The 25481-nt window shown below is 36.8% G+C and overlaps 1 protein-coding gene across 5 annotated transcripts; it reads left to right on the top strand.

Annotated features, from left to right (window-relative positions):
• The first annotated feature begins 716 nt into the window (after positions 1–716).
• Positions 717–25126, top strand: LOC135687614 (adhesion G protein-coupled receptor G6). Of its 5 annotated transcripts, none has more exons than XM_089110797.1 (15): positions 8399–9806; positions 10610–10664; positions 10952–14129; positions 14890–15216; positions 15862–15971; positions 16703–16767; positions 17195–17346; positions 18199–18437; positions 19038–19187; positions 19526–19620; positions 20035–20525; positions 21005–21218; positions 21695–21957; positions 22714–22795; positions 23748–25126. In XM_089110797.1, exons 4-15 carry the CDS (start codon positions 15096–15098, stop codon positions 24940–24942), a joined length of 3177 nt encoding a protein of 1058 aa, XP_088966923.1. In that variant the 5' UTR covers positions 8399–9806; positions 10610–10664; positions 10952–14129; positions 14890–15095; the 3' UTR covers positions 24943–25126. The 5 variants fall into 5 exon arrangements, 4 of the variants coding, with proteins under 4 accessions (XP_088966923.1, XP_088966924.1, XP_088966921.1 ...); XM_089110798.1 differs by having other exon boundaries at positions 8399–9861; XM_089110795.1 differs by having other exon boundaries at positions 10610–14129.
• The last annotated feature ends 355 nt before the right edge of the window (positions 25127–25481 follow it).

Raw genomic sequence — 25481 nt, 5'->3', positions numbered from 1 at the left:
GCGTGTACTATGCTATTTTTGGGGTCTAAGATTTCAAGCAAGTTTTTTTTGGCTTGAAATTTGCAGTTAATTATATACTTCTGGCACGAAGAAGTGTCCTGAAAAGAGGACCAAAGTCAAGAATAAACTCGAGTATCCCAATGAGTGTAATAAAGCTTGCAAAAAAGAATTGGGAATGAGTACAAAAGATAACTTGCATTAAATTTGATGTAAAACATTGGTAGGCGGATGATGCTACGGTAGACCTACTACGAATCCGTTTGACTTACTGGAATTGATTAAAGCAAGGTTGAAAAAATATAACGTGGATAAGAAGGAGAAGTTTGCTTGACTACCACCTTTAGGTCACCTAAAAGCACATTGTCTTCGGAAATCCCCACTTTAACTAGACTCCCCTCCCCGCTCACTACGCTACTGCTGCTCGTGTTGCTGTGTTTCACAACTATCGAAACAACACCATCGCTCGTTAAAAATTTTCAACGTTCTATCTTATCCGAAGATCTACTGGACCAGTTTGCCATTTTGCCCAACATAATATTGTTTGGCTTAGAAAGATTAACGGTGGATTTCACACCCCACACCTCTACCCGAAGTTATCCTGTGCAAAGAGGAGTACCTAATGATGGAATTTCCATCATTACCTGTAGTAATGATGGAAATTTATTAAAATTCATCTAGAAAATGTGTTATGGTTGTAAAGAAATTTTGAAGATATTGTATCAAGGGGAACTCGAGGTTGGCTATTAATCCAATACGAGGCTTGTCTTCTCATCATCTCGGAACGTTCAGGCCTAAATCCACAGAGAAGCGGGAACATCTCACATAATCTTTTTCTCGGTAAGTTTTCAGAATAATTTAACCAACTATACCTTGGATTTTTAAAAGTGAGCACTGTTTTTTCCTACTCCAGGTTAAATAGCCGTGTAAATTATAACCTGGTGCTGTTTACACATACATGTTAACATAGCATGCAAAAGATTGTCAATTTCAAATTCATGTAATTCAGCAATATATCTTTAAAATGAATCGAATACATTTTAACTAGAGATACAAAAATACACTGTTAATAAAAAGTTACAAAGTTATCGATTGATAAAAATAAGATGCTGTTTCAATCGAATTTGTAGTGAGTTGCTTAGGACACTGAGAGAACCAAAGCAAAAAGGTTGTAGGATGCAACTAATTACCTTTAGGTAATGAAAGTTGAAATTTGTAAATGTATACGGCACCTTATCATACAACACTGGCCTTACATTAACACACATCTAATGCCTCCCTCGGATCAACTGGAAAATCTCACAAAGACTCTATCAAAGCGAAAAGTATTATTTTCTGGCTGCGTTTCACAATCATAGAAGATTCTTAAGAAAACACAAAGCCCTATTATTATTTTCTTTAAAAAAATAAACAGCCCAACTTTAAAGTAATTTTTTGCATGGGCAAATGCATGCATGCCCTAGAAAGATATGTTTTGCAAGAAATTATGCGTCAAAGAAGCAAAGGCTTTCAAAGAGATATTGTATTCTTTGTTCTTTTGCAATCTGAAGTTAGAAGTTAAGAAGGTGGAAAATTGCTAAGGAACATGATCAAGTTGAACAAATATTATGTGCAGAATCCATGACAGATTCTTAATAGTGTGTGGGCAGAATAAAGGACAACAATTATTGCGTTCTCTCTTAAGACTAAAATTTTTAATAGGCGACTAGCTGTTTTAAATGAACCAAATATGAAGACAGTTAAAATAATCAATTGTGAATGTCAAAAAGAAGAAGAACTGGTAGGCCTACACCTCTTCGTGTGTAACCTGTCCTTCACCTCTGACAGAATCTAGTTTTTTGTAGCAATTTCCTCTGTCCACCTGGCTCTTTTTATCAGAATATCTTGATTAAGGACCATTTGCGTCAATATGATTGTTCTCCCAGTTTTAGCAAGTCAATAAATGCATTGGCATGTATGTAGAAAAAGAATGCTCATAGGCTAAGGACCCATTTTATACATATTTTCAGTTGGCATTTTGAAATGCAATCCTTCAAATTTTTCATCTATTAAATCTGAATTGCTGTTAAGCATTTAATAAATCCTGGAGATACCATATGCTGATATGTTCAAATTGTTTTCAAAAAATTTGCTTGAATTTGTCAGGGACTCATGAAATTCCTAGGCTGCCATGGTATGTCATATAGAAAAACCTGACAAAATACTCAACTGCTATTTGTTCATGCCTTCATCTATCTAGCAATATAAAACAAAAGTAGCCTAGGCAATCAGTTAGATAAAAATAAACGTTTCAAATTAGGTCATTTGAATTTGATGCCAAAGCTGCTACAAGGGCCCTTCATGTTCATAGGGAGAAAAGGTCAGGCCGCTAAAACAGCTCTTTGTGAGGAATGGGTTAAACACACAAGAAAGCTATGTCACAGGTGTCCAACCCTTGAAAAGAATCACTTCCACCTAATCTTCCAAAGATTGGTTTTCAAGCAGTTTCTTAAAGTTGACAGTGATCGGTACCATTATTTCTTAATTTTTCTAGCATCATAGTGCACAATTACTGATAGAAAGTTTCTGTTCAATAGTACTTGTATAGTATGATATCAATCAATATAATGTAAATATGGTCTTTTTTGTATAGGAAAGTTACAGAAAGCAAGGTCGTCTTTTCACAAAGGACTCAAAAGTTTATACTCTGACAAGTGTAAAATGAAATGTACTTCAGTATTTCTGCTTTTCTGTGCTATTACTAAATTTTGCATTACCAAGGACTTAAAGGTACAGAAATTACACCAGCACATCAACATATTTACCAAAGGAAAATATTGGGCTACATATTGACAGCAGTGACACGGAAGCGGAATAGACTGGGCTACAAATTTTGATATCTAGGTTAAACATGCAGTCCTTATCTCAACAATTTTAGCAGATGTAAACTAGGTCTCAAGGGTAATTATTTTTCAGTGATATCTATGCAGTAAATAACAACTGGTTAATTTTGTTTTTTTGACAACTGCTCAGATGATTTAAACTATTAGATTTAAAACATGCGCGTTTGCACTGCTCACAGAAACAGATTGAAAAGTGTCCGTTTTTGTGGTTGTTATCCTTCATATTGCTCCTGTTTTTCTCAATTTGTTTGGAGCCTTTTTAAAACCCCACTCAATCATTTAATCAGCCAGTACAATTTTAATGGTGTTGAATAAATCTTGAAGAACAGAGACTTCTTTGAATATTGTGAATTGTTACAAAGTTTGTGATTTTAGAATTTTAGAATGCCTCACTTGACAGCCCTGAATACAGGAAATAAATGCATGTGAAGATTAATTTGATAGCAGCAAAGTGCCATTTTGTAGCACTTTGGGAGATTTGCCAGTCTGACCTTTCTCAAGGAAGATAATTTTCGTCCGTTTTGAAAATGAGTGAGTTTTTTAAAAGAAAGGGAAAATGTTTGGTCATCATAAGCGGACCTTAACCGACCCAGAATGAATCCTCACTGCCATACAACCAAAAGTAGGGTCCAGTGGCGTAGGCCCAGAAACTTTTGTTTTGCCATGCCCTTTTGTTCTTTGGAAACGCCTTTTTGAGCAGGGAAGCAGGTGGGGGATTGAAGCTGCACAACACGTTGACCTCATTACTCAATGTTACTGACTCATGGTTCTCAAATGCTGATAAACGAAAAATAAATATTAGCATCTTCCTTGATCTAAAGAAGGCATTTGACACTGTGGATCACAAAATTCTGCTCTCTAAGTTATCAAAGTATGGGTTAGGAGGAACCCATCATCAGGGGTTTACATCATACCTAACTGATAGGATACAATACTGCCAAATCAATGGTTCCAGTTCACAACAAAAGAAGGTTCAGTGCGGTATTCCCCAGGGTTCGTGCCTTTTCATCCTATACGTAAATGATTTTGAGCGATGTTTAGAGAAAAGCTCAACAAATATGTATGCAGACGACACTAGCATAACATGCTCTGTAAAAAAACATTGAAGAACTGTGCAATGACTTAATTACTGAGGGTAGGATAATTGCAGAGTGGATGCGGCAAAATAAGCTTAGTCTGAACACCAATAAAACTGAATATATGGTCATTGGTCATAAAAGACGAATTAACCATATCCAGGGGGAGATAAACGTGGAGAAAAAATCCATGAAGTAAAATATCTCGGAGTCACTATCGATGAAAACCTATCTTGGAACAACCAGTACAAAAGTGGTCTTTCTTCGTTGAGGAAACTTAAAAACATACTCCCACAGTCGAAATTGGACCAGGTTTACAGGGCACTTTTCGAGAGCCATCTAAGATGCGGTGATGAATTATGAGGAAGTTTGTCCGCTACAAAGCTTGAACATCTTCAGCGTCTTCAAGACAGGGCCCAAACATTAATTGAAAGTTCTAAATTTGAGGACGGGTGGATTTGTAAATAGCTTTCAGTTTCGAATCTAATTAAATATGACAGGGCCATAATGACGTACAAAATGATGAATGGCCTTTGCCCTGACAGCCTTAAAGGTAAATTTATCACTAGATCAGAGATATCCAGGTATTCGACAAGGAATCAGCTTGATTTTCACATCCCAAGGCAAAATTTGGAATTCTCAAAGGGAAGTTTCTTTCACTCTGGGGCCAAAACATGGAACGAGATTCCAAGAAACATCAGAATGAGCCCCACAATTTCCATGTTTAAAGGAAACTTGAAGGGATTCCTACAAAGCTAATAAATTCCCAAAACAAAACACGATCCCTAGGTAGAACAGCAACATCTTTATTTTATATACATTAAAGAAGTAATTGTAATAGAAGTAGTTTATTTTATTTGTATTATAGCTGATAGGGAATTCGTGTATAAAGATTTTAAAATGAAATGAAATGATGTGTAGGCTTGCTATTAAATGTAAAATCACTTAACCTGTGCGGATTCGCTGTTATCTAGACATCTAATTATCTTATCGCTGTTATCGTGCTAACACTCCTTGTTAGGAAAGGTCGATTTTGCTAAGATTTGGAATAAAATTGAAAAATTTAAACAAACCAAGAAGTTTTTTGCAGAATGCGTGAGAATTCCGCTTTGATACACGTGAGCGTGGGAAAGGACCGAAATGCGCGTGTCTCACGCAAATGCGCGTTACTTGGTAGGTCTTCCCCAGTCAAAAAGAACCATTTTGTCGCAACTGAAATGATTATTCACATTCTCAAGTGATATTTTCCAGTTTTGCAATAAGGTTTAGAGCAATATTTTTATGAAAGTGACTTTTTCACCATTATTCTATTTCAAGAGGTTTGTTCAAACTAAAAAGTGTTACTGAGCCACTCAGAATTCTAGATGATTCTAAAAATTTTCTCAGGAAAAAAGAGTGCAAGGGTGATTGAGCATTGCATATTAATTTATGTTCTATATTTTCTAGATCATAATCTTGAAAAATGGCAAGAAGTGCTGAGAAGGCCATGGCCATCCTGTCCAGATGGACAACAATGATGGCCAACGAAGGGAAGGAAGAAAAGGCAACCAAGAGGCCGTACCTAGCTACTGAATGCGATAACTTACCAGAGGCTGAAAAATGGCGACGACAAGTCATTCGGGATATTTCAAAGCGGGTTGCTCAAGTACAGAATGCAGGTCTTGGAGAATTTCGAATAAGGGATCTCAACGATGAAATTAATAAATTGATTCGAGAAAAGCGACATTGGGAGGATCGCGTATTGGAGCTTGGAGGACCTGATTATGCAAAAGTGGGACCAAAGATGCTTGACAATGAAGGGAAAGAACTTCCAGGCAACAGAGGTTATAAGTACTTTGGTGCTGCGAAGGAGCTTCCTGGTGTACGCGAGCTTTTTGAACAAGAGCCGCCTAAACCAGTGCGAAAGACGAGAGCTGAGTTGTATAAAGCTATCGATGCTGATTATTATGGCTATCGCGATGAAGACGACGGCGTGCTCTTAACATTGGAAGCGGAGATTGAAAAACGGGCTATTGCCGAGGCTGTAGCTGAGTGGCAGCAAAAGAAAGACCTCGGGGAAGTTGAAAGTAGCGAAACTGACGAAACGGATATATACGCAGTACAAGAGACTGAAGAAAGCGATGACGTCACAATGGAAAACGTAGGTGAAGCTCCTGAATCATTCGTAGCCCACGTTCCCGTTCCATCACAACAGGATGTCGAAGACATGCTTGTTCGAAGGAAAAAGCGCGAGTTACTGGAACGCTATGCGAGTAATATTTTAATGTCGCAAAGTGAAGAAGCAAAAACACTGATGGGTCTGTAGGTGTTTTAGCAATTGTCTCTTCGAATCGATGTTTGTCTTGAAGAAGAATCTCTGTGGTCAACAAAGGACATGAGTCGAAAGTCAAAATTCAAAAGCTTCAAGTTAAAAGTCAAGATCACAACGTTTCTTGTCTGAAATTTTTAGCAGGTTAAAGGGTGACTGTAAAGAAAAAGCAGCGTAAATCACAAGAACTAAAGCATGCATGCTAATTTGTGAAAGCATAACAATAATCATGTTCTTTTTTCGCCTTTGTGGTTGGTCTCTTTTAAAAATCTATGACGTGCAGTAGCAAATGGTTGGCCCGCAGTATATTGTAAATATACTTTGTATACGGAAAATCAGTTGATTAAAACTTTTTATAATTGTTTTGATTTATTGGTGGACACTGGGCTTGCCTTTCAGAACAATTTGGAGTCAGGGTTTAACAACAACAGGGAATGTCACAAGTTTGCTAGAGTCAGTATATCAACCGAAAAAATTCAACCAATTTTAGTTTTTATAGTGAGCAGGAAATGGGATCAGGTTTCTATTTTTCCTTGTTACTGAAAATAGTAAGCATATAGCATGGTTGGGCAATTCATTTTCCCCAGAGGGTACACAGGAACAATGGTAATAACAGTGGCGGATCCAGCCAAAAATCTGACTACCGCCGAAATGAGATAGAGGGTTGACCACACCCTTTAGACCACACCCATTTGTTGGTCACACCCGGTTTTTTAAAATGATTATTGCTTTCTATAATTTCTTATGTGGCCCATTTTCAAGAGACAAGCGGTGCTTTACTGAAATTTCATGTATCCTTACAACAAGCTTGAGAAGAAATAAATAATCTTACTCAATATTCTGAGGATGGATATTCTAAAAAGCATTTAGACGAGGAACACCATAGAATTAGAAAAAAATATACATTTGGCAGAATTTTGAAGTGTCGCCTAAAACTCGCATTTAGTCGGACAATTACTTATGAAAATCAGACCTGTTGGAAATTACAAGTTTAAAAAGCTAGATGAAATTTGCAATTATTGAGAGCAACTTTCGTTAAACAAAGAATCATACTTTTGGCGAATATTGTGGGCCTGACTTTTAATCCTGATGCCTTCTTTATTAGAATCTATAAAATTTTAGAATATTTGAGTCTTAATATTCTTTTAAAATATATTCCTACGAATAGTTGTGTATTGTACAAAATAATGGGTCACATCGGCTTTGAAGTTACAGTTTGCCCACTTGCAGAATATTTAGGCATCCCCCTATCTTTCTGTAACGCTTGAGCCGTGTTGAGCGGCAGTACTACTCAACCCCCCATCTGAGCGGTAGTCAACTCGGTTGTTCATTGGTTCTCAACAAAATTTGTATGCATCCCCCAGGTTGGCAGTGATTTCTGACGATTTGATTGGTTTAGGCAGGCTGACTACCGCTCAGTGCAGCTCGAATCCGCTCTACACCGACTCAACCCCCCTAGCTAGCAAGCCACGATTTCATCATCGCTAGCCTTCTATTTGCAAACATGTGGCTCGGCAATTGGCACGCAATTTCCATAGCGATAAGGCATTAAAAAATATTTCTGTCTCTGTGGAAATTTCAGGCATGTTCCTAGGAAGAAAGGCTTGGTTTGCAGCGCGATCAAATATTTTCAATAATTAAATATGGTTTAATTAAAGTAGTAGGATAAACATGAAAATGATCCTTGTTTCTATAATTTTTGAATAATCTGACTACCGCTCGAGCGGTAATGGCGGTAGTCTGGATCCGCCACTGTAATAACTGGCTGGCATCAGGTGCGGTGAATCAACCAACATCATTTCATCATTTGATTGGTGATTAGTGACCGAGAAAACATTTCCACATTTGCAGTACCTCCAGATGTCCCTCCTTCCGTACCATGACTCATATTCTATCAATGAGCGCCTCCTCTCTGAGCAGAAACAACCTGAAGTAAGCCCCTCCCCTAAAAACTTAGCGCTAGTTGGAGCATTATTGACATGCTTTAGTGTGCACCTGGCTTTGGAAAAGGTAATTTTCTGGGTGCCAGGTAATGGCGGAGCCACGGGGGGGGAATGGGTGGGACTAGTCCCCCCCCCCACTTTTTCGGTCCTTGAGATTCTTGCAAACCTGACGAGAAAACTTGGGGGGGGGGATATGTACGTTATCTAGACCGTCACATTTAAATGACATTTCTTGGGAGACCTCCGGTAGTAAGAGTTGTAACCTCCGGTAGAAAATGTTTCAATCAAGGGAAAGGGCTTGGTCCAAAAGGGCGTGGTCCCTGACACACCTTTTGTCCCTCCATTTGCCCCAGGCTGGAGCCACCTCTGGTGCCAGGTAGAGGCTTGACGTATTTTTGTTTTATTTAATTTTAGTAACTTATGAAAGTCTAGTTTACAAAAGAAAATTTTGTTCCAATCATTAATCTAAACGTGACAAAAATATTTTTTTTACTGAGATCGTACAGAAAGCTGATTCACTCATCTGTAACGTGTATTTCTCAGTTTAATATGACAAGACAGCAAAGGTGAAACTGTGCGTTGTAGCTGAATTGAAGCGGATGTCTCCTCATTTTTCTCACTTCTTTTATCTGTGATCAGGTGTGCGTGTACTGGATTTTTGTGAAAAATTGAACAGCTTGAGGTCTCAATACAACAACCTTTAGTGCTTTTCTTGACTTAAATTTAAAGTATAATCCGGTTATAACGTACTTTAAGAGACCAGCGTATTAAGTACGTTATATCCGAAGTACGTTGTAACCAGGGTAAGTAAAAATTGATTAAAACCAAGCACACCTTTTGCCGGGACCACGCACACCAGTACGTAATATCAGAAAGTACATAATAACCGAGTATGTTAAAATGGGATTCTACTGTATTTACTTTTCAATTTGTTTAGCGGTTAACCTTGTCAAGCTACTTATCAATAGAATGAAAAAAATGTGCGTGACAGCAGATTTTTGGCCTAGCCCCGATTTGCATCTGCACGCATGAGATTTAAGAGAGAGTCGTAATCACCCCCCTTAAATCACCCTCACGGGTCTTTGATCTCGGTGAAAATGGAGACAACTTCCAGAACCATTCCACAAGGATGTAAGTGCCAATTCCCCAAGGTAACAATCCACTCCTACAATATTTTGAAATCATTCAAAGTAAAGCAGCTCATGATAACTCCGTTGTGTTTACATCTCTGACTCTATGCTCTGACCACTTTCCCAAAAGGATGCAAACAAAGGCCCATTCAATTACTCATATTCACAACAAGTGCTTTTTACGGTTTGTGTAGGTATAAAGCGAGAAACACAACAAGATTATATTCTTTCTACACACAATGAAAATCATTGATGCAAAAATATCGACAGATTGCGAAGAAGTAAAACTAGTTGATGTCGTACAGCACAGCCAACGAGAGCAGCTAAACGAAGGCTTAAGAAGTTCAATTAAGTTTATTTCGTGTTAGGGAAGAACTGAAAAGCACTGCACAAGGCGACATTATTTTCCGAAATGAACTGTGAAGGAATAAAAATGGACCTTGGCTCACGCAACATGGAAAACATTACAGGTAAAGTGTACAGAGAAAGTCCATGCATGGATTAATGAAAGCAATTTCGAATGCGGTATTCAACAATTTTTTTCATATTTAAGCTTATGATGTGGTAACTGAAACATTTCATATGAATTAAATAACCGTAACCAACTACGTAGTTGACCATCGGCAATAACCCATTTTTTAAAAATCTTTTTCATGAATACCATAAAAAGCAGGGATGGTGCTATGGGGTGTCATAGGGAAGGGCAGCTGCCCCCCAAAAGTTCCCAATGACACCCCGTGGGATTTCTTCAAAGTAATAAAATCTCAGTAACTTTCTGATAATTATGATTGTATTGTGCAATTTTATGTTGTATTGCTTCATACTTAAAAATTTTTATTCTATTGTTGTTTATCATTTTAGATTGCATTATAACATATCATAATATGAAATTATATCATAAAAATTATATATCAATTTCGCGTTGAGTTCTCGCCTAAGCACTACCGAACGCCTGAAAAGACGATTAAATATTTTCACATATGAAAAGATCTTTCGGGCAAAGCTTAGCCTGCATGCAGACTCTGAAATTGAAAGGGGGGGGGGGAGTTTTTCTCCTCTTTTCATTTGGTCAACAGCGTCTGCACGCCGGCTAGCAAGACGGGGAATAGATTTCCTTTGCACAGGCGAATCCATACTTAACATTCAAAGAGCCTTAACCACAAAAATTGCGTCGAGACAAAATTTCGGACAAATATTTTTACGAAATTTTCTTCAAATATTTTCACTTAATAATTTTGTAAAATAGTTATAGTTAAACAGTTTGTTTTTTCAGGATATTATAACTCGCAGTGGTGGAAGGAAAGATTATACTTGAAAGAATGGACTAGGTAAGTTGTTGCACGAGATCCTTAGGTTAATTTCAAGGTATGTAAAAAATTTTCGCTTTCAAATAAATTACCGGTTATAATTAGCTATGGTGCTAGATGACATCAGAAGGTCAAAACCCGGACAGTGGTGCTAATTAATGGGTGTGCTATTTATTATTTCTTTTCGTGCCCTTTTCGTTCTTGTTATTTTGTAGATCAATTAGGATTCATGTGCTCGTTAAACTGAAAGGTAAGTAAACAAACAGATTACACACTTGGCTTCATAAAATCAGTATCTTCTCTCTAAGGTGTGAAATAGAGATCAAGGTAAGTATCGTCCTGCATGAAAATACAAAACACAGTCAATTTCTCAAGACAACTGCCGCTAAGCATGGCGGTTGCGCAAGAGCCTTTAAATCAGAACAAGGAGTGCTGTTGCAAAATTAGCTTTCCTTGTTTGAATTCGGCTTCTGAAAATCTTACCAACATACAAAATACTTACTATTATGTATTTAATAATTTTATTCCATTTAATATTTTTGCAAACTGATACAAAATGATATTTCCCCATGAAACTGATACAAAATGATAGTTGATTTTAATTTTCGCAGATCAAACTAGCTCGCGGTTAATGCCATCAAATTAGGTAAGCTGTTCCTCAAAAGCCCAACGTGTGTTATGAGGTGGGTAGAACAATCATTTCTGTTTGCATCTTATCATTATGCCTATTACAGACATTATGACGTCAGAAGGTTAAGAGTCCGATCATGGTCTAGCTGGTGAGTTACTTATAGAAGTATTTCAGTTTGGCAAGTATTTCGGTCTTTTGTCGGAGGTGACTGGCTTCATAGCGTAACATCGTTGCCTTTCAGTTTTTTGTCAGAGGTGACTAAGAGATTAGGGTGAGTATTTGTTGAAAGTAGGATGATAGGTGGCGAATATGGCTTCGTTGTTAAGGTCGCAGACTACACATCCAAGTGTCTATGGTTCGAGTCGCTGACATGACCAAACTTCCAATTAGAGTGAGACTATGGTACAAATTTATGAGTTACTTGAATTCCTTTTCATGCCATTAACACTCTTGCAATATTGTAAGCCAGAGTAGACTTCGTTTTCTCGTTATACGGAAAGGTAAGTAAACAGATGGGTAACACAGTTAGCTTCATAGCTTAACATCATTGCCTTTCAGTTTTTTGTCAGAGGTGACTAAGAGATTAGGGGTGAGTATTTGTTAAAAGTAGGACGATAGGTGGCGAATATGGCTACATTGTTAAGGTCGCAGACTAGACATCCAAGTGTCTATGGTTCGAGTCGCTGACATGACCAAACTTCCAATTAGAGTGAGACTATGGTACAAATTTATGAGTTACTTGAATTCCTTTTCATGCCATTAACACTCTTGCAATATTGTAAGCCAGAGTAGACTTCGTTTTCTCGTTATACGGAAAGGTAAGTAAACACAGTTAGCTTCATAGCTTAACATCATTGCCTTTCAGTTTTTTGTCAGAGGTGACTAAGAGATTAGGGGTGAGTATTTGTTAAAAGTAGGACGATAGGTGGCGAATATGGCTACATTGTTAAGGTCGCAGACTAGACATCCAAGTGTCTATGGTTCGAGTCGCTGATATGACCAAACTTCCAATTAGAGTGAGACTATGGTACAAATTTATGAGTTACTTGAATTCCTTTTAATGCCATTAACACTCTTGCAATATTGTAAGCCAGAGTAGACTTCGTTTTCTCGTTATACGGAAAGGTAAGTAAACACAGTTAGCTTCATAGCGTAACATCGTTGCCTTTCAGTTTTTTGTCAGAGGTGACTAAGAGATTAGGGTGAGTTTTTGTTAAAAGTAGGACGATAGGTGGCGAATATGGCTACGTTATTAGGGTCGCAGACTACACATCCAAGTCTCTATGGTTCGAGTCGCTGACATGACCAAACTTCCGATTAGAGTGAGACTATGGTACAAATTTATGAGTTACTTGAATTCCTTTTAATGCCATTAACACTCTTGCAATATTGTAAGCCAGAGTAGACTTCGTTTTCTCGTTATACGGAAAGGTAAGTAAACACAGTTAGCTTCATAGCGTAACATCGTTGCCTTTCAGTTTTTTGTCAGAGGTGACTAAGAGATTAGGGTGAGTTTTTGTTAAAAGTAGGACGATAGGTGGCGAATATGGCTACGTTATTAGGGTCGCAGACTACACATCCAAGTCTCTATGGTTCGAGTCGCTGACATGACCAAACTTCCAATTAGAGTGAGACTATGGTACAAATTTATGAGTTACTTGAATTCCTTTTAATGCCATTAACACTCTTGCAATATTGTAAGCCAGAGTAGACTTCGTTTTCTCGTTATACGGAAAGGTAAGTAAACACAGTTAGCTTCATAGCGTAACATCGTTGCCTTTCAGTTTTTTGTCAGAGGTGACTAAGAGATTAGGGTGAGTATTTGTTAAAAGTAGGACGATAGGTGGCAAATATGGCTACGTTGTTAAGGTCGCAGACTACACATCCAAGTCTCTATGGTTCGAGTCGCTGATATGACCAAACTTCCAATTAGAGTGAGACTATGGTACAAATTTATGAGTTACTTGAATTCCTTTTAATGCCATTAACACTCTTGCAATATTGTAGGCCAGAGTTGACTTCGTTTTCTCGTTATACGGAAAGGTAAGTAAACACAGTTAGCTTCATAGCTTAACATCATTGCCTTTCAGTTTTTTGTTAGAGGTGACTAAGAGATTAGGGTGAGTTTTTGTTAAAAGTAGGACGATAGGTGGCGAATATGGCTACGTTATCAGGGTCGCAGACTACACATCCAAGTGTCTATGGTTCGAGTCTCTGATATGACCAAACATTCACTTGGAGTGAGAGATATGGCCAGATCTCTTTATTTCTATGGTCGCAACAAGAGGGCGTTGCTCGATGGATGTCGGAAATCTACCCTCTGTAGATAGGTAGGAACAAAGGCAAATAAGAAATTCTAAAGAAGAACAAGAGCTGTTGAAAGGTGTGAATCCATGCCAGGTAAGTATAGTGTGTAGAATGTAAGAGTTTGTGGTAGGTCTACGTGTAATCGAAGGTATCATCAATCGTGTATCTGGTAAAGTTTCCGGACATACCTGGTGGGATGGGAGGTTTCAAAAAATCAAATCAAACATGTTTTTAAAAAGCATATTCTAAGAGCAAGACCATTTTGTATCAATTATCAAAAAGCAAAAGTTATCTGGAAACCTTGCCTTTATTATTATATGATTTTATGCTTATATGAGTTTTTTCATATTTTGTTTTGTTGTAAACAGTCTCTAAGTGAAGTACCCATGCCGCTTGGAAGGACTAAAATTGGATACATCTTTCAGACATCGACGAATGCACGCTGGGTACACATCAATGTGATCAAAATGCAGCATGCAGCAACAATATTGGGGCCTATACATGTACTTGTAATCCTGGCTTTAATGGCAATGGCGTTGTATGCTCAAGTATGTATATATTCATTTGTCAAATTCGTTATATACATTAAATAACATACTCTTATGCCAAATAAAGCTGGTGCAGTAGTGAAAGGCAATCAATCATCATTCAGAGGGCGGTGTCGTAGTATGGTGGACTCAGCCCTCTTGTTGAAAATGAGAGAGGTTTTGGATGGGGGCAATGGTGTGAATAATAAGCACTACTAACATCATAGCCCCCTCCTACGTTTTTAGGGTAGCACTCCTGCATTCAGATTAGCCTGTTTTAAATTTTAATCAAGAAATCTATTCAAACGTGAATTCCTTAAAGCGTTCATATCAAGACAATAAGGTGCAGGAGAAACATGCACTGAAATTTAATTGTAACAGACTCTCTCGTGTCTGCGCCAAGAAGGTCTTAGATAGATTGAATCATTTTGATATTTAGACATTTTGATATCAGTCTTAATTTTTCCTTGCCCCTCCCCAACTTTCTAGTTTGCATAGGAGCCTTTGCATCGGTATTGGTTTAATCTATCTATACAGATCTTTAAGCTAGCTAAATTAGAAGAATTGGTAGGTTATTCTATATGTGCATTTTGATTGGAATTTACACGTTTAGACGTAGTTAGATAGAGAGATATCCACAAAGTCCACGAAGTCCACGAAGTAAGACTTGTGGTAACTAGCTGTGTTGCCCAAAATGGAAAATAGGCGTTGAGTTTGCTAAATTCAAACCTTCTTAATTCTTTTGAAGTGTCGTTGCTAACGAAGCCTATCTTTTTTCAAGGCCCAGCACGTTTTGAAACCCACCCGATCTCGGCTGAAGTTTCAAATTATTCCCAAGTGCATTTGTCATGCTCTTATAACAACTACACTGCAGTGAGCTTTCATTGGAAGAAAGATGACAGTGTTCTTGATATCTCGATAATTACAAATAGTACGGCTACAACAGAGAGCTCCAGTGGTACTGGGATCTTCAGTGGCAGCACAAATATGACACACAGACTTAGTTTTCGAATCCTTCGCGCAGAAGAGCAAGGTTTTTATTGGTGCAGTGTTTTGGATTCATTTAATCGCATTGTGGATTCTATTAAAGCGAATATTAGGCTTACAGGTATCTACAATTTTCTTTGCAAATTATTTTTGAACATACTTAACTGCGTGGCTTACAATATCAGCTAGAACTTTCAGTTTGAGTTAAAATTGTACGTAGAAAAAAATAAATGTATTATATTAGCGACGTTTCTTGCAAAGCTCCTTATTAAATACAATAGTTTAATATATTGATCATGTGAGGAAAACTATCAAAAGCGTGTTTACATTGACAATGATTTCATAGCTCAAGTTGTATTGCAACACTATAGTATGTTGATATCGTTGCCATCGTTGTCCTCCATAACGAGAGACAAGACCAAAGCATATCAAGTGCTATGCAGTAATTCTTTTCAGGCTCCTTCAAATGTAAACAGAGAGGTATTACCCAAAAACGAATGACTGTTCTTTTGAAATTCACGTTTTAATCTTCGAAAAAGAAATTGAGAAATTTTAGAGTGAGGTCTGATATCTGTTTATCAAATTAATGTGTTGATATGTACGACACACTTTGACTTTTTGACAGGAGTGATTTTAGGCAATTTAGATCCTGACTGAAATCATTCAATTGAAGTCTTGTAAGGTAAAGCCTCGCATAATGAGTGGGACATCGACTATGAACATCCAAGACTGTCTTGACATGTCTCTAAATCTTCTATCATTGCAGATGTTTCTTCAACAAAGCTTTCCTTGAAAGTTGAGCAGCCATTCTCATCTTTGTTACTTGATCGCACAACTGACGAATATGTTTGGTTTGAAGGAAATGTTACCACTGCAGTACGTTTTTATCAATTTTCTTTCCTGGAATTGCCACCCTTAAGGGCGCTGCGACTTACCTAAATTTCTTCAGAACATTGGCATCTTATGATAACATTTAATTGTGTTTTGGAAATTTAACTCAAGTACCTTACTTTTGTTTCTAAGTGTCCACTTTGATTCATATTGTAAGTGAATTCAGTGAGCCGTGTAAAGAAAATACAAATTTTGTTTTGATTTCGTTACATCATTGCTTGTCTGTTCTGAGTGTGAAACGCAATATTTAAAACTGCAACTTTAAACATCTGTTGATGTTGGAGAATGGATATTTGTTAGGCAAAAATGCATTGAGAAGTAGATTTTGCGCCCCTATTTCCCCTACCTTGCACAAGCACTTTTGGATAAAAAAGCAGAAAGGTATGGCGAGATTCGTGATGAATGAATAGGACATAAGTTCTGGTATCTTGCACAATTGAGTATCGATCTTCCAGAGAATGGCACATTTTTTTAAGTTTAGGAGATCATCCTTTCACTTTTATTGTTTTGTACCTCATTTTACCTTTTTTGAATTTGTCAGCTGTGCTTCGCTGCTGTTATAGTAACCTTGCTGATGTTGATGCGTGCCAATAAAGGATTGAAAACTTGCTTTCTTGTTTAGATGTATAACATTTTAAACCAAGCTTATCTGGTCTAATGTATTCGTCAATGAAAAATAATGCCCAATTGATACCAAGTTTTTTATTTTGCTGTAGGTGAAAACTGCTTTCTCTAAAAAAGGCCTTACGGATCAGAGCAAAATTGTGCTTCAAAACATAAGGTAATATATTGATCTTTTTCTACATTGTTTTGTGCTATCAGAAGATTTTTGCATTTATAACACTAGGGGTAGCTATCATTACATGTGTAATCTCATCCAAAAAACTGTGTTCATCTGTGTTAGCAATAAAATAACACGTTGGAAAGGCAATTACATCTCTAGCATAATCTTTGCACTTACTTTCTGTTCTTTCTCGTTATATCTATTTATTGCGGCAGTGTAGCTGATGTACTTGAGGGGGCAAGAAATTTTGTTATAGGAATGTGGAACCATCACAATATATGAACATTATTGCTCATACTGGGCGTATCGCACAATCGATTTGGATTTTGAGAAAAGCTAGGTCTTCTTCAATCGTTCTCTTTTGGTGTACTATCATGTTTACCTCACTTTGGTACATTATTCACAAAATGCTGGTTGCTTTTAGACAAGGCAGTGTTTTGGTAGATGTATTCGTCTATTACTCTAACATCGACACAGTAAAAAGGACAAATGTTTGTGGCAAATCAATTCAATTGCTTCCAGCTGATTTTTCGACGTCAACCTTTGTTGTTTCAACTTCCTCTGTCACTAGCTATGGTAAGACATTCATAAAAATTTATAATAGTCTATAGAATATTTGTTTATTTTAAAGCTTTCATAAAATATCATAAAGTAAGATTTTCCTGCGATTTTTTGTCGCGTAAGATTTATTAAGACTTTTTCTTTTTACCATTCCCTCTAGCAAATAAGACAAAATTATTTACAGCGTCAAGGAAAACTTTGCGCTTGGCATAGCTGTTGTAGATGCAACGCTAACGGATGGCATTTCAATTCAAGAATTAAAATCTACATCTTTTGATTACCCTAGCTTCATGGTTATAACAGAGGGAGGTGTAAGCTGTTCATTGTCTAGCCGCGATACAGTGTCTTAATATTTGGCGGTGGCTTTTAAAAAAGCTTTTAATTTGGTATATTTAGGATCAGAAAAGATAATAACTCTACCCTATGTGAAACGCAAACTTCATATCTCACAGTTCAAACGAACTTTCGGGGGTTTGGATCTGATATGAAACAGAATTTATAAAACAACTTACATAGGCATCACCATGGTGGGAGGAAAGTTATCGGGAGTGAGGGGGGGGGTTGGGAATGGGGGAATAGGGGCGAATTCTCCAAACAAACTTCAGACCATCACCTTTGAATGCACTTATAGTGCTGTATTTTACATTGATATCGCTATGCTATCCTAAATTTTGTCACAAAATTTATAATTCAAAATACCTTGAATTATAATTGATAATAAAAAATAATTGAGTGTTTCGGCACTCACATACCTTGAAGCCGCTACGGCCCTGGTGTGTAATTTTTTCATTTAGAATTTATCGCAGTTTGGGTATTTGGTTTTATATCATACGTGCATCCATTCAACGAACATATTTGAAATTTTAGATTGCTGTTTTGCGGAATCTACGGGTGATGCTGAAATCAGAGGTGTCATTAGCTGGCCTGACACTGCTTATGGACACACTGCTAATTTAACCTGTCCTTATAACAGAAACATTCTCTATACGGCGACTCGAATCTGCGAGGGGTTTGGACTTTCTAAGCCTCCTCAATGGCAAACACCAAACAATGATCAATGCCCGTATAAAACGAAAACCACTCAACAGCTATCTGAACTGGCCCAGGTAAAAATCACCATAGCTTGAGATATTATTGCCTACGAAACTTTAAAATAAAAGTTTTTTTGTAAACAATCTGTTACACCATAGGATTTTTATATGTAAACTATGAAACGAAAACGCTGCAAATTGTCCAGCTTTGCATGTCATCACACTTTTCTGATTAAAGAATGATTTGTCATAAATGACTCTGCAAATATCTTACATTTTTGCGTGAGACAGAAATAACAATAGATTTATGCGCATTCTATATATTGAAATGAAATGAAGCTTATAAAGAGGATGTTTTCACTGCAAGATTTAGAAAATTAGGGTCAAAAGAAATTTGAATTGACAAACGTTTTCAATCTATTAAATTTAAATAGATTTACACCTTTAACATTTTACAAAAAAACTAATAAAATTTTCAAGACATTTAAAGGCAATTTTTTAATTTTCAACGACATGTGCACATTTTTGAGCAATTTGGAAAAATTTAGATGCATTTGTGTAAAACGAATTTAAAAAATTGCCAATTTCGTTCATAAATAATCCAAGTAACAATATACAATCAATACTACCTTCCATGTTAGAACTAGGCACAATTTTTACCGAATTTTCTCGCAGGGTGCCATCAATGTTACAAATGTGGTGGAAACTGCAGCAAAGTTAAACAATCTTACTAAAAGTCCTGAGCTTCTTACCAACAATTTGGATGTCAAATTTTCTGTTGAAACAGTCAACAAAATAGTTGATTCACAACAAAGTTTAGATCAAGTACGTATACCATTTCGTTCTTCAATAACACCAACTATTGTTACATGTTAGTGCACGCAGTTGAAAACTGTTCGCTATTTGATCGTTGTATTGATATATCGTGGGCGTGGAATGGGCGGAAGATTGTTGAATGGACAATGGCTTTTGATAACTTACTGTGCTATTTTCTTTAATCATGACTATAAATGTCTTAAGATTGCTATTTACCTGGTCTTTATCCACTAGCATCTTCTTGATAGCATCTAGTATCTAGTATTTTCACTACGACTTTTAAAGTGAAAGGACAATCATGATTATAATTAGGCTTTTTTTATAAGATGTTTACAATAATTTCGCAGATTATAGAAGATGTGATCAACGTTACCAATAATCTGATGGATGCACAAGAAAGCATAATTGTTGATTCGCAACAGAAACACGGAACTTCTGAACAGTAAGCCCGCGAACACGTTTTATTATCATAGCTATATTGTCAAATTTTCGTATAAACGCAAAAGTAAATTTCATACTGCACTTTATATCAAACTTGATTTCACGCTTAAGTCTACACGAAATTGCCTTTATTAAATGTACTTATACTTATTAACAAGCAGTATCAATTCAATTAACAGTTTTTTGTAATGAAATATTGACTTGCTGTAAAGTAATGAAATTCCATTATAGAATAAAGTCGTAGTCACATTCATTGCCTCTGTAAACGTCTATATAAGTGCACTAGGAACTGATATCCGGTACTATGCTCGGTTGAACTTAGTGCAATAGACGTAAAATACCATTTATATATTTAAATACATATTCGTGTAAAGTGATGAAATGAAATGACGTCATCTCACCTTTTCTTTACCAGGCTCCTGAATGCTGTTCAGAAACTTGCTGACGAGATCCCCCTAGCAAATAAAACAAAGTCGTTCACAGCATCAAAGAAAAACATTGCACTCGGCATAGTTGTTGTAGATACAACACTAGCAGATGGCTTTTCAATTCAAGGATACATATCTACATCTGGATACAACAATGTTACTTTGCGGCAGTCTTCGCAGCCAACCTATCAATCAAACTCAGTCGCTAACATTTTCCTCCCAGCCTCTCTTCTACGTGCTAACAGTGGCAGCCAAACTCGAGTATCCTCGTTTCTCTACGACAATTTCAAGCTATTTGTTACATCTCTCAACCAGTCAGCAACGAAAGTGATTGACAGTAAAGTGATGTCTACGTCAATCAAAGGAAAAAGTGTGCAAAATCTGAACGAGAGCGAAGAAGTGCAAAGCTACTTTCAGCCCCTCAACCAAAGCTTAACGGGATCTGTTAGTTGTGTTTATTGGAATTTTACACGCTCAGGTACCCTGTCGTTTCAGTTTAAACAAAGAGTTGTTTTGCGTTACCAGTTGGTCAGTGCCGAACGTATACTTCATTTACATTCACATACATACTTCGTTTATCATTCATTTACAGGATGAAGTGTATTTGGATTCGCCATCGTATGATTTACAGTGTACCCGTTAAATTATATAGGTCTTAATGTTGGTTGAATTGTATTCTTGGGGTGTTATGCTGCAGATTCAATGGTGTAGCGTATTTGATGGATGTTTCTACCAAGAACAGATCGATATTATCGAACAAGATAAAACATGATTTACATTCAACTCTGTGAATTGTACCATTAATATCTTGTTCAAAAATGAATGTCATTGCTTATTCTATCAGTATTAAGCCAATTTTAGCAGCTCATACATACTCTTCCGTATATATTCTTGGAATCGCAACATATGTTACTAGAATCACAATCACAATCACAAGCACAATCTCTTCATTTACAGAATGGGCAAGTAATGGATGCAGATATGTCGGGGATGCAGACGGTTTTCGAAGATGTCGATGTAACCATCTCACAAACTTTGCAATTCTGATGAATGTTGCTGGTGGGAGAATCACAGAACAAGAGAAGCTAGCCCTAAGTTATATCACGTACATTGGCTGTGGCATTTCCCTGTTTCTGCTCTTCGTTATGGTGGTCACGTTTCTTGTGTTCAGGTTTGCTTGGTTTTTCGATAATATTATTCTGGTACTACTAGCATTATCCCTTCCCAATATAAAACTTCTACCACTTAAGGACAAATTATTAGCCACTGAAATTGCAAGTTCTAATTTGATCACAAATATGCCAATTTTAACAAATCAAGAAAAGATACATTATTTCTATTGAGTAACAAAGCTCTTGAAAATGGATTTGAAAGAGGCAAACATTTTACAGCATACTTAAGCTTTTCGTCTGACACTTTTCATCATAAAGAACGTCAGAACTGTCTGTCGAAAAAATCAAGAAAGGAAATTCATACCCACCTGTAAATGGAAATAGGCCAATCAAAAAAAAATTTCTTTCGTCAAATCCCTTTTCAAGTTTTATACCGCTAAAAATTTTTAATAAAGCTTTTCTTGCTCCATTTCAGTGACTTTTTCAGGTAACAAAATAGTTTGTTTCTATTCTTTGTCCTTTATCGTTTTTCTAGGAAACAATTGCTCAAAACCTCTCCTGCTCGAATCCACCTTTGTCTCGCAATTTCTATCATTGGCTCTTTGATATTTCTGCTGTTGGGAATGCAAGCTTCAAACAAAGAACAGTGTCAAGCAAGCGCCGTACTCGTTCATTACTTTGTGCTGTCCTCCTTTCTATGGATGGCATCTGAAGCGTACAATCTTTATCAACACTTTATTAAAGTATTCAATATATATCGTCATCACATGGTAAGAAGAATGTGCCTGATTAGTTGGGGTGAGTTTTACAATTTGATTGGTTGTTTTAGGCTCTAAAAGGAATCAAACAGCAGGTCGAGAAGCACTGTTGTGTTTAGGCCTAGCTTTACCCCGTTCTTCATCCTTTGACTCCCTGAGGTTCTGGCACCCAGGATAGCCTAGCTTCCGCTGTCTTTGACCTTTTAACCGGACCAAATGAAAGATTACATTTGAAGCAATAAGCGTTTCAGTAAATAAATATCTGCTTGTGGCGTATGTGACACAACAATTACAAAAAATGCAAATAATTTGTAAATGCCCACATAACTGTTTTCCTCTACTCCTATTATATGGAGCTATTTATTGCGGTTCTTTTAAAAAGTTTTCTTAGAAGTGACCTCGTAAAAAAATATGTGTTGGGATGCTTGCCTTTTGATTACGTAAGTTAAAAGAACACAGCGAAATACCTCACTGGATGCAAAATAACTTTACCACTAATTTATAACATGACCAATGAAAGATTTGAAATTTGTTTTAAAAAATCAAATTTTTATCTTGATTCATAAGCTATGAACAGATACCTAATTACATTAATTGATAGGAAAAGAACCATTGTTTATGTAGTCATATCCCAGAAAATTTCTAACACGATTCACTTATTTTACATACTTACCGGTAATCTTTGATGCCATTTTCTCAGGCAACGTGGTCTAAAATCAATAACCTAAAAATAGATTTTTGTGACGTCATCACTGAAGAGCTTTGTATGCACTAAAAGCTTCGTTTTATGATTTAGGTGTTCCATTGGTCGTGGTAGGAATCACTGCAGGTGCTACCAAACTAGAAGATTATACTTTCAAAAATGGATCTGAATGGATGTACGTATTTGTTCAAATACCTCATTTTTATCTTACAGTTAGGAAGGTATAGTTCACAATTTTTCTCCATGTCTTGCTTTTCGAGTCGTGACGTATCTAATTGAATCTGCTTGGATGTGTTCCTTTTCTCTTTGATTGGTATGGGAAACAGTTAATGTCCTCCCTGCAAACATATATTTGCAAACACACGACTATCGCAAACCAGTTGATTGTAAGTAGAAGTTGTACTGCCATTGAGCAAAGCTATGAATGATATTTGAGAATCCGGCTTCAAACCATTAGTTAGATATACTTTTGTTCAAAAAGAAGATTAAAGTATTGACTCAGTGGTTGTCCACGTACGTATGTATATGATATCAGTTTCTGCCAACCGTCTTGCAATCTGACTCAAGTGAGCCAGGCTATGAACCGTTACTTTTGTAAGGTTGATACCTGGGTACAAGAGAAAATTATTTCTTTCAATTTTTATTTCCAGCAACCAATTACATAGCATTATCTAAAATCAAATTGAAAATTTGGATTGGAAATTACGTTATAATGTGCTTGAAGTGGTCAGAAAAAAGAAATAACATGGTGCGAGAAATGGCTGCTTTTCAGATTGGGTCGAACAAATCAAGGCAGACTCCATTAATAGTTTTAGGAAAATTGTTTTGAAACTTTTTTATTCCTATTTCATTTTCAGTTTCAATGAGAAGAAAGTTTACTTTGATTTTGTTCTTGTAACAGAAGCCAAATCAATTTTTCCTGTATGAAATACCTTCAAAATGAATTTATGAGTTTATTGTTCTAAAATTATTCAATTGAAGGACCCCTCCAAAAAGGCTTCTCGAAGGCAACTCTCCATTAAAGGCTAAAAATGACAGGAAAGTTTCAGCAAACGTCTGCTCCCGTTCTTTGAATAACACTACGCTTCTTATGAAAATTTGACCGTTAGGTTTACTTTTCTTTTCAGATGCATGGTTAGAAACACGCCGTTCTATGTTGCGTATCTTGCACCAATCTTACTTGTCATCATTTGCAACCTCGTTGTGATGTGTTTAAGTTTCAAAAAAATCTTCCGAAAATCAGAGGTATCATCGAAGCAACAGTTGGCTGCAGGAAAAAAATTGCGAATCGTCTTTACCTGTAGTGTCCTAATGGGAACAACATGGGTACTGGGAGTTTTTGCATTCGGAGAGTTAACATTTACTTTCCAGCTCCTTTTTACGATTTTCAATTCACTCCAAGGAACTTTCATTTTCGTATTCTACTGTCTATTGAACAAAGACGCCCAGAACGAGTGGAAGCGTGTTTTTGGGTGTGCAGAGCGGACTTACATTACCTCAAGTGGAGTGGTTTCAACAGGAGGACACGTAAGGAAAAAGTCAGAAAAAAGGGCTCGAAAAGAGAAAATTAAAGATTCTGATAATGCTGACGACACGGTTAAAGGGTCGACGCAAGTAACGGAGTTGAGCAAAGGCAAAGATGTAATTTTCAGTAATGTTTTTCAGAGTACGCCATCAACTGATGACTTACATGTTGACGATTCCATTAAAAGTCCTATAGAAGACAAGCCACGTGAAATTACAGATTCACAGGGAGATGAGGTTGACTCGACTGTTTTTTATCACATGAGTCTTGAAAAGCCTAGTGCATCCCCAGCAAAGGCTGCTAGTACTTTGGCTGTTGAATCTGAGGAGAAGAACATCCCGATTAGAAGCACAGTTGGGCCTGACAATGAAGAAGAAGATATAGTCGTTGCATGTCGAATGGATAGTGAAGATGAGGAGAATGTAATAGATAACGAAACAGTCAGTGATCTGGACATAGCCGTTGAAGTTACTTTCGACAATGAGAGCCATATAAGTGAGGTCGCTGAGGATGATCTACAAGAAATATATGTCCAGGATGATCTGCAACAAGGACTGTTCTTTGGCAAGGAATTCTTTGATAACAACGAAGATACAGATGAAAAAGAAGACAATCATCGTGAATCTACTGTTGAAAAAGACTCTGAAGGTGATTCTCAAGAAGAAAAGATGAAAGAGGACAATGGTCAACATGAAGCAAAGAAGCAAGACGTGGCGGACAGAGCATCTTCTCTGAAAGAGCCCACATCTCCAGGAAATTCCATGTTCTTTCGCAGCAACTGGAGCTATAAATATTAGAATTTTTTAATTAAATGTGCAGGGCAGTGCAATTAAATCAATTATGTAATCATCAAATTAATTAGATTTATTTTTCAATACAATGAGTAGGACTTTTTGCAATTATCATATTCAGCCTTGATGAATTATAGTATACATAACGAAAATATTGTTAGTGCCATGGTGTAAATTCGGCTTCAATGTAGAAATATTTATACTTTATGAAACTTTTTAAAAGATTTCTTTTTTCCTCACGTTTTATCTCTGGACAGACTTGAAAATGTTACTATTACTCAGACGAAATTACAACAGTAACGAAAGGAGCTAACATTTTAGTAATTGGCTTTCTCATTGTGTCTAGTGTTACGTTTGTGGATCCAAGCAGAGAGAGACGTAGAATGATCAAGACTTCTTTGTAACTCTGATTCTGATCGTCAACTGAATATCAGTACTCTGGGTAAATGTAAGCACTAGAGGGAGGTTTCTTGTCGACTAAAGGCACTGTTTGCAGAGGGGACAGCAAAACCTTGACTTTCATCCATTACAAAAGCCAGTTCATT

Source organism: Rhopilema esculentum, chromosome 10 (assembly GCF_057945365.1).
Source record: "Rhopilema esculentum isolate cy_ngs chromosome 10, ASM5794536v1, whole genome shotgun sequence".
Lineage (NCBI taxonomy): Eukaryota > Metazoa > Cnidaria > Scyphozoa > Rhizostomeae > Rhizostomatidae > Rhopilema > Rhopilema esculentum.
This window is presented reverse-complemented; position numbering and strand designations above follow the sequence as displayed.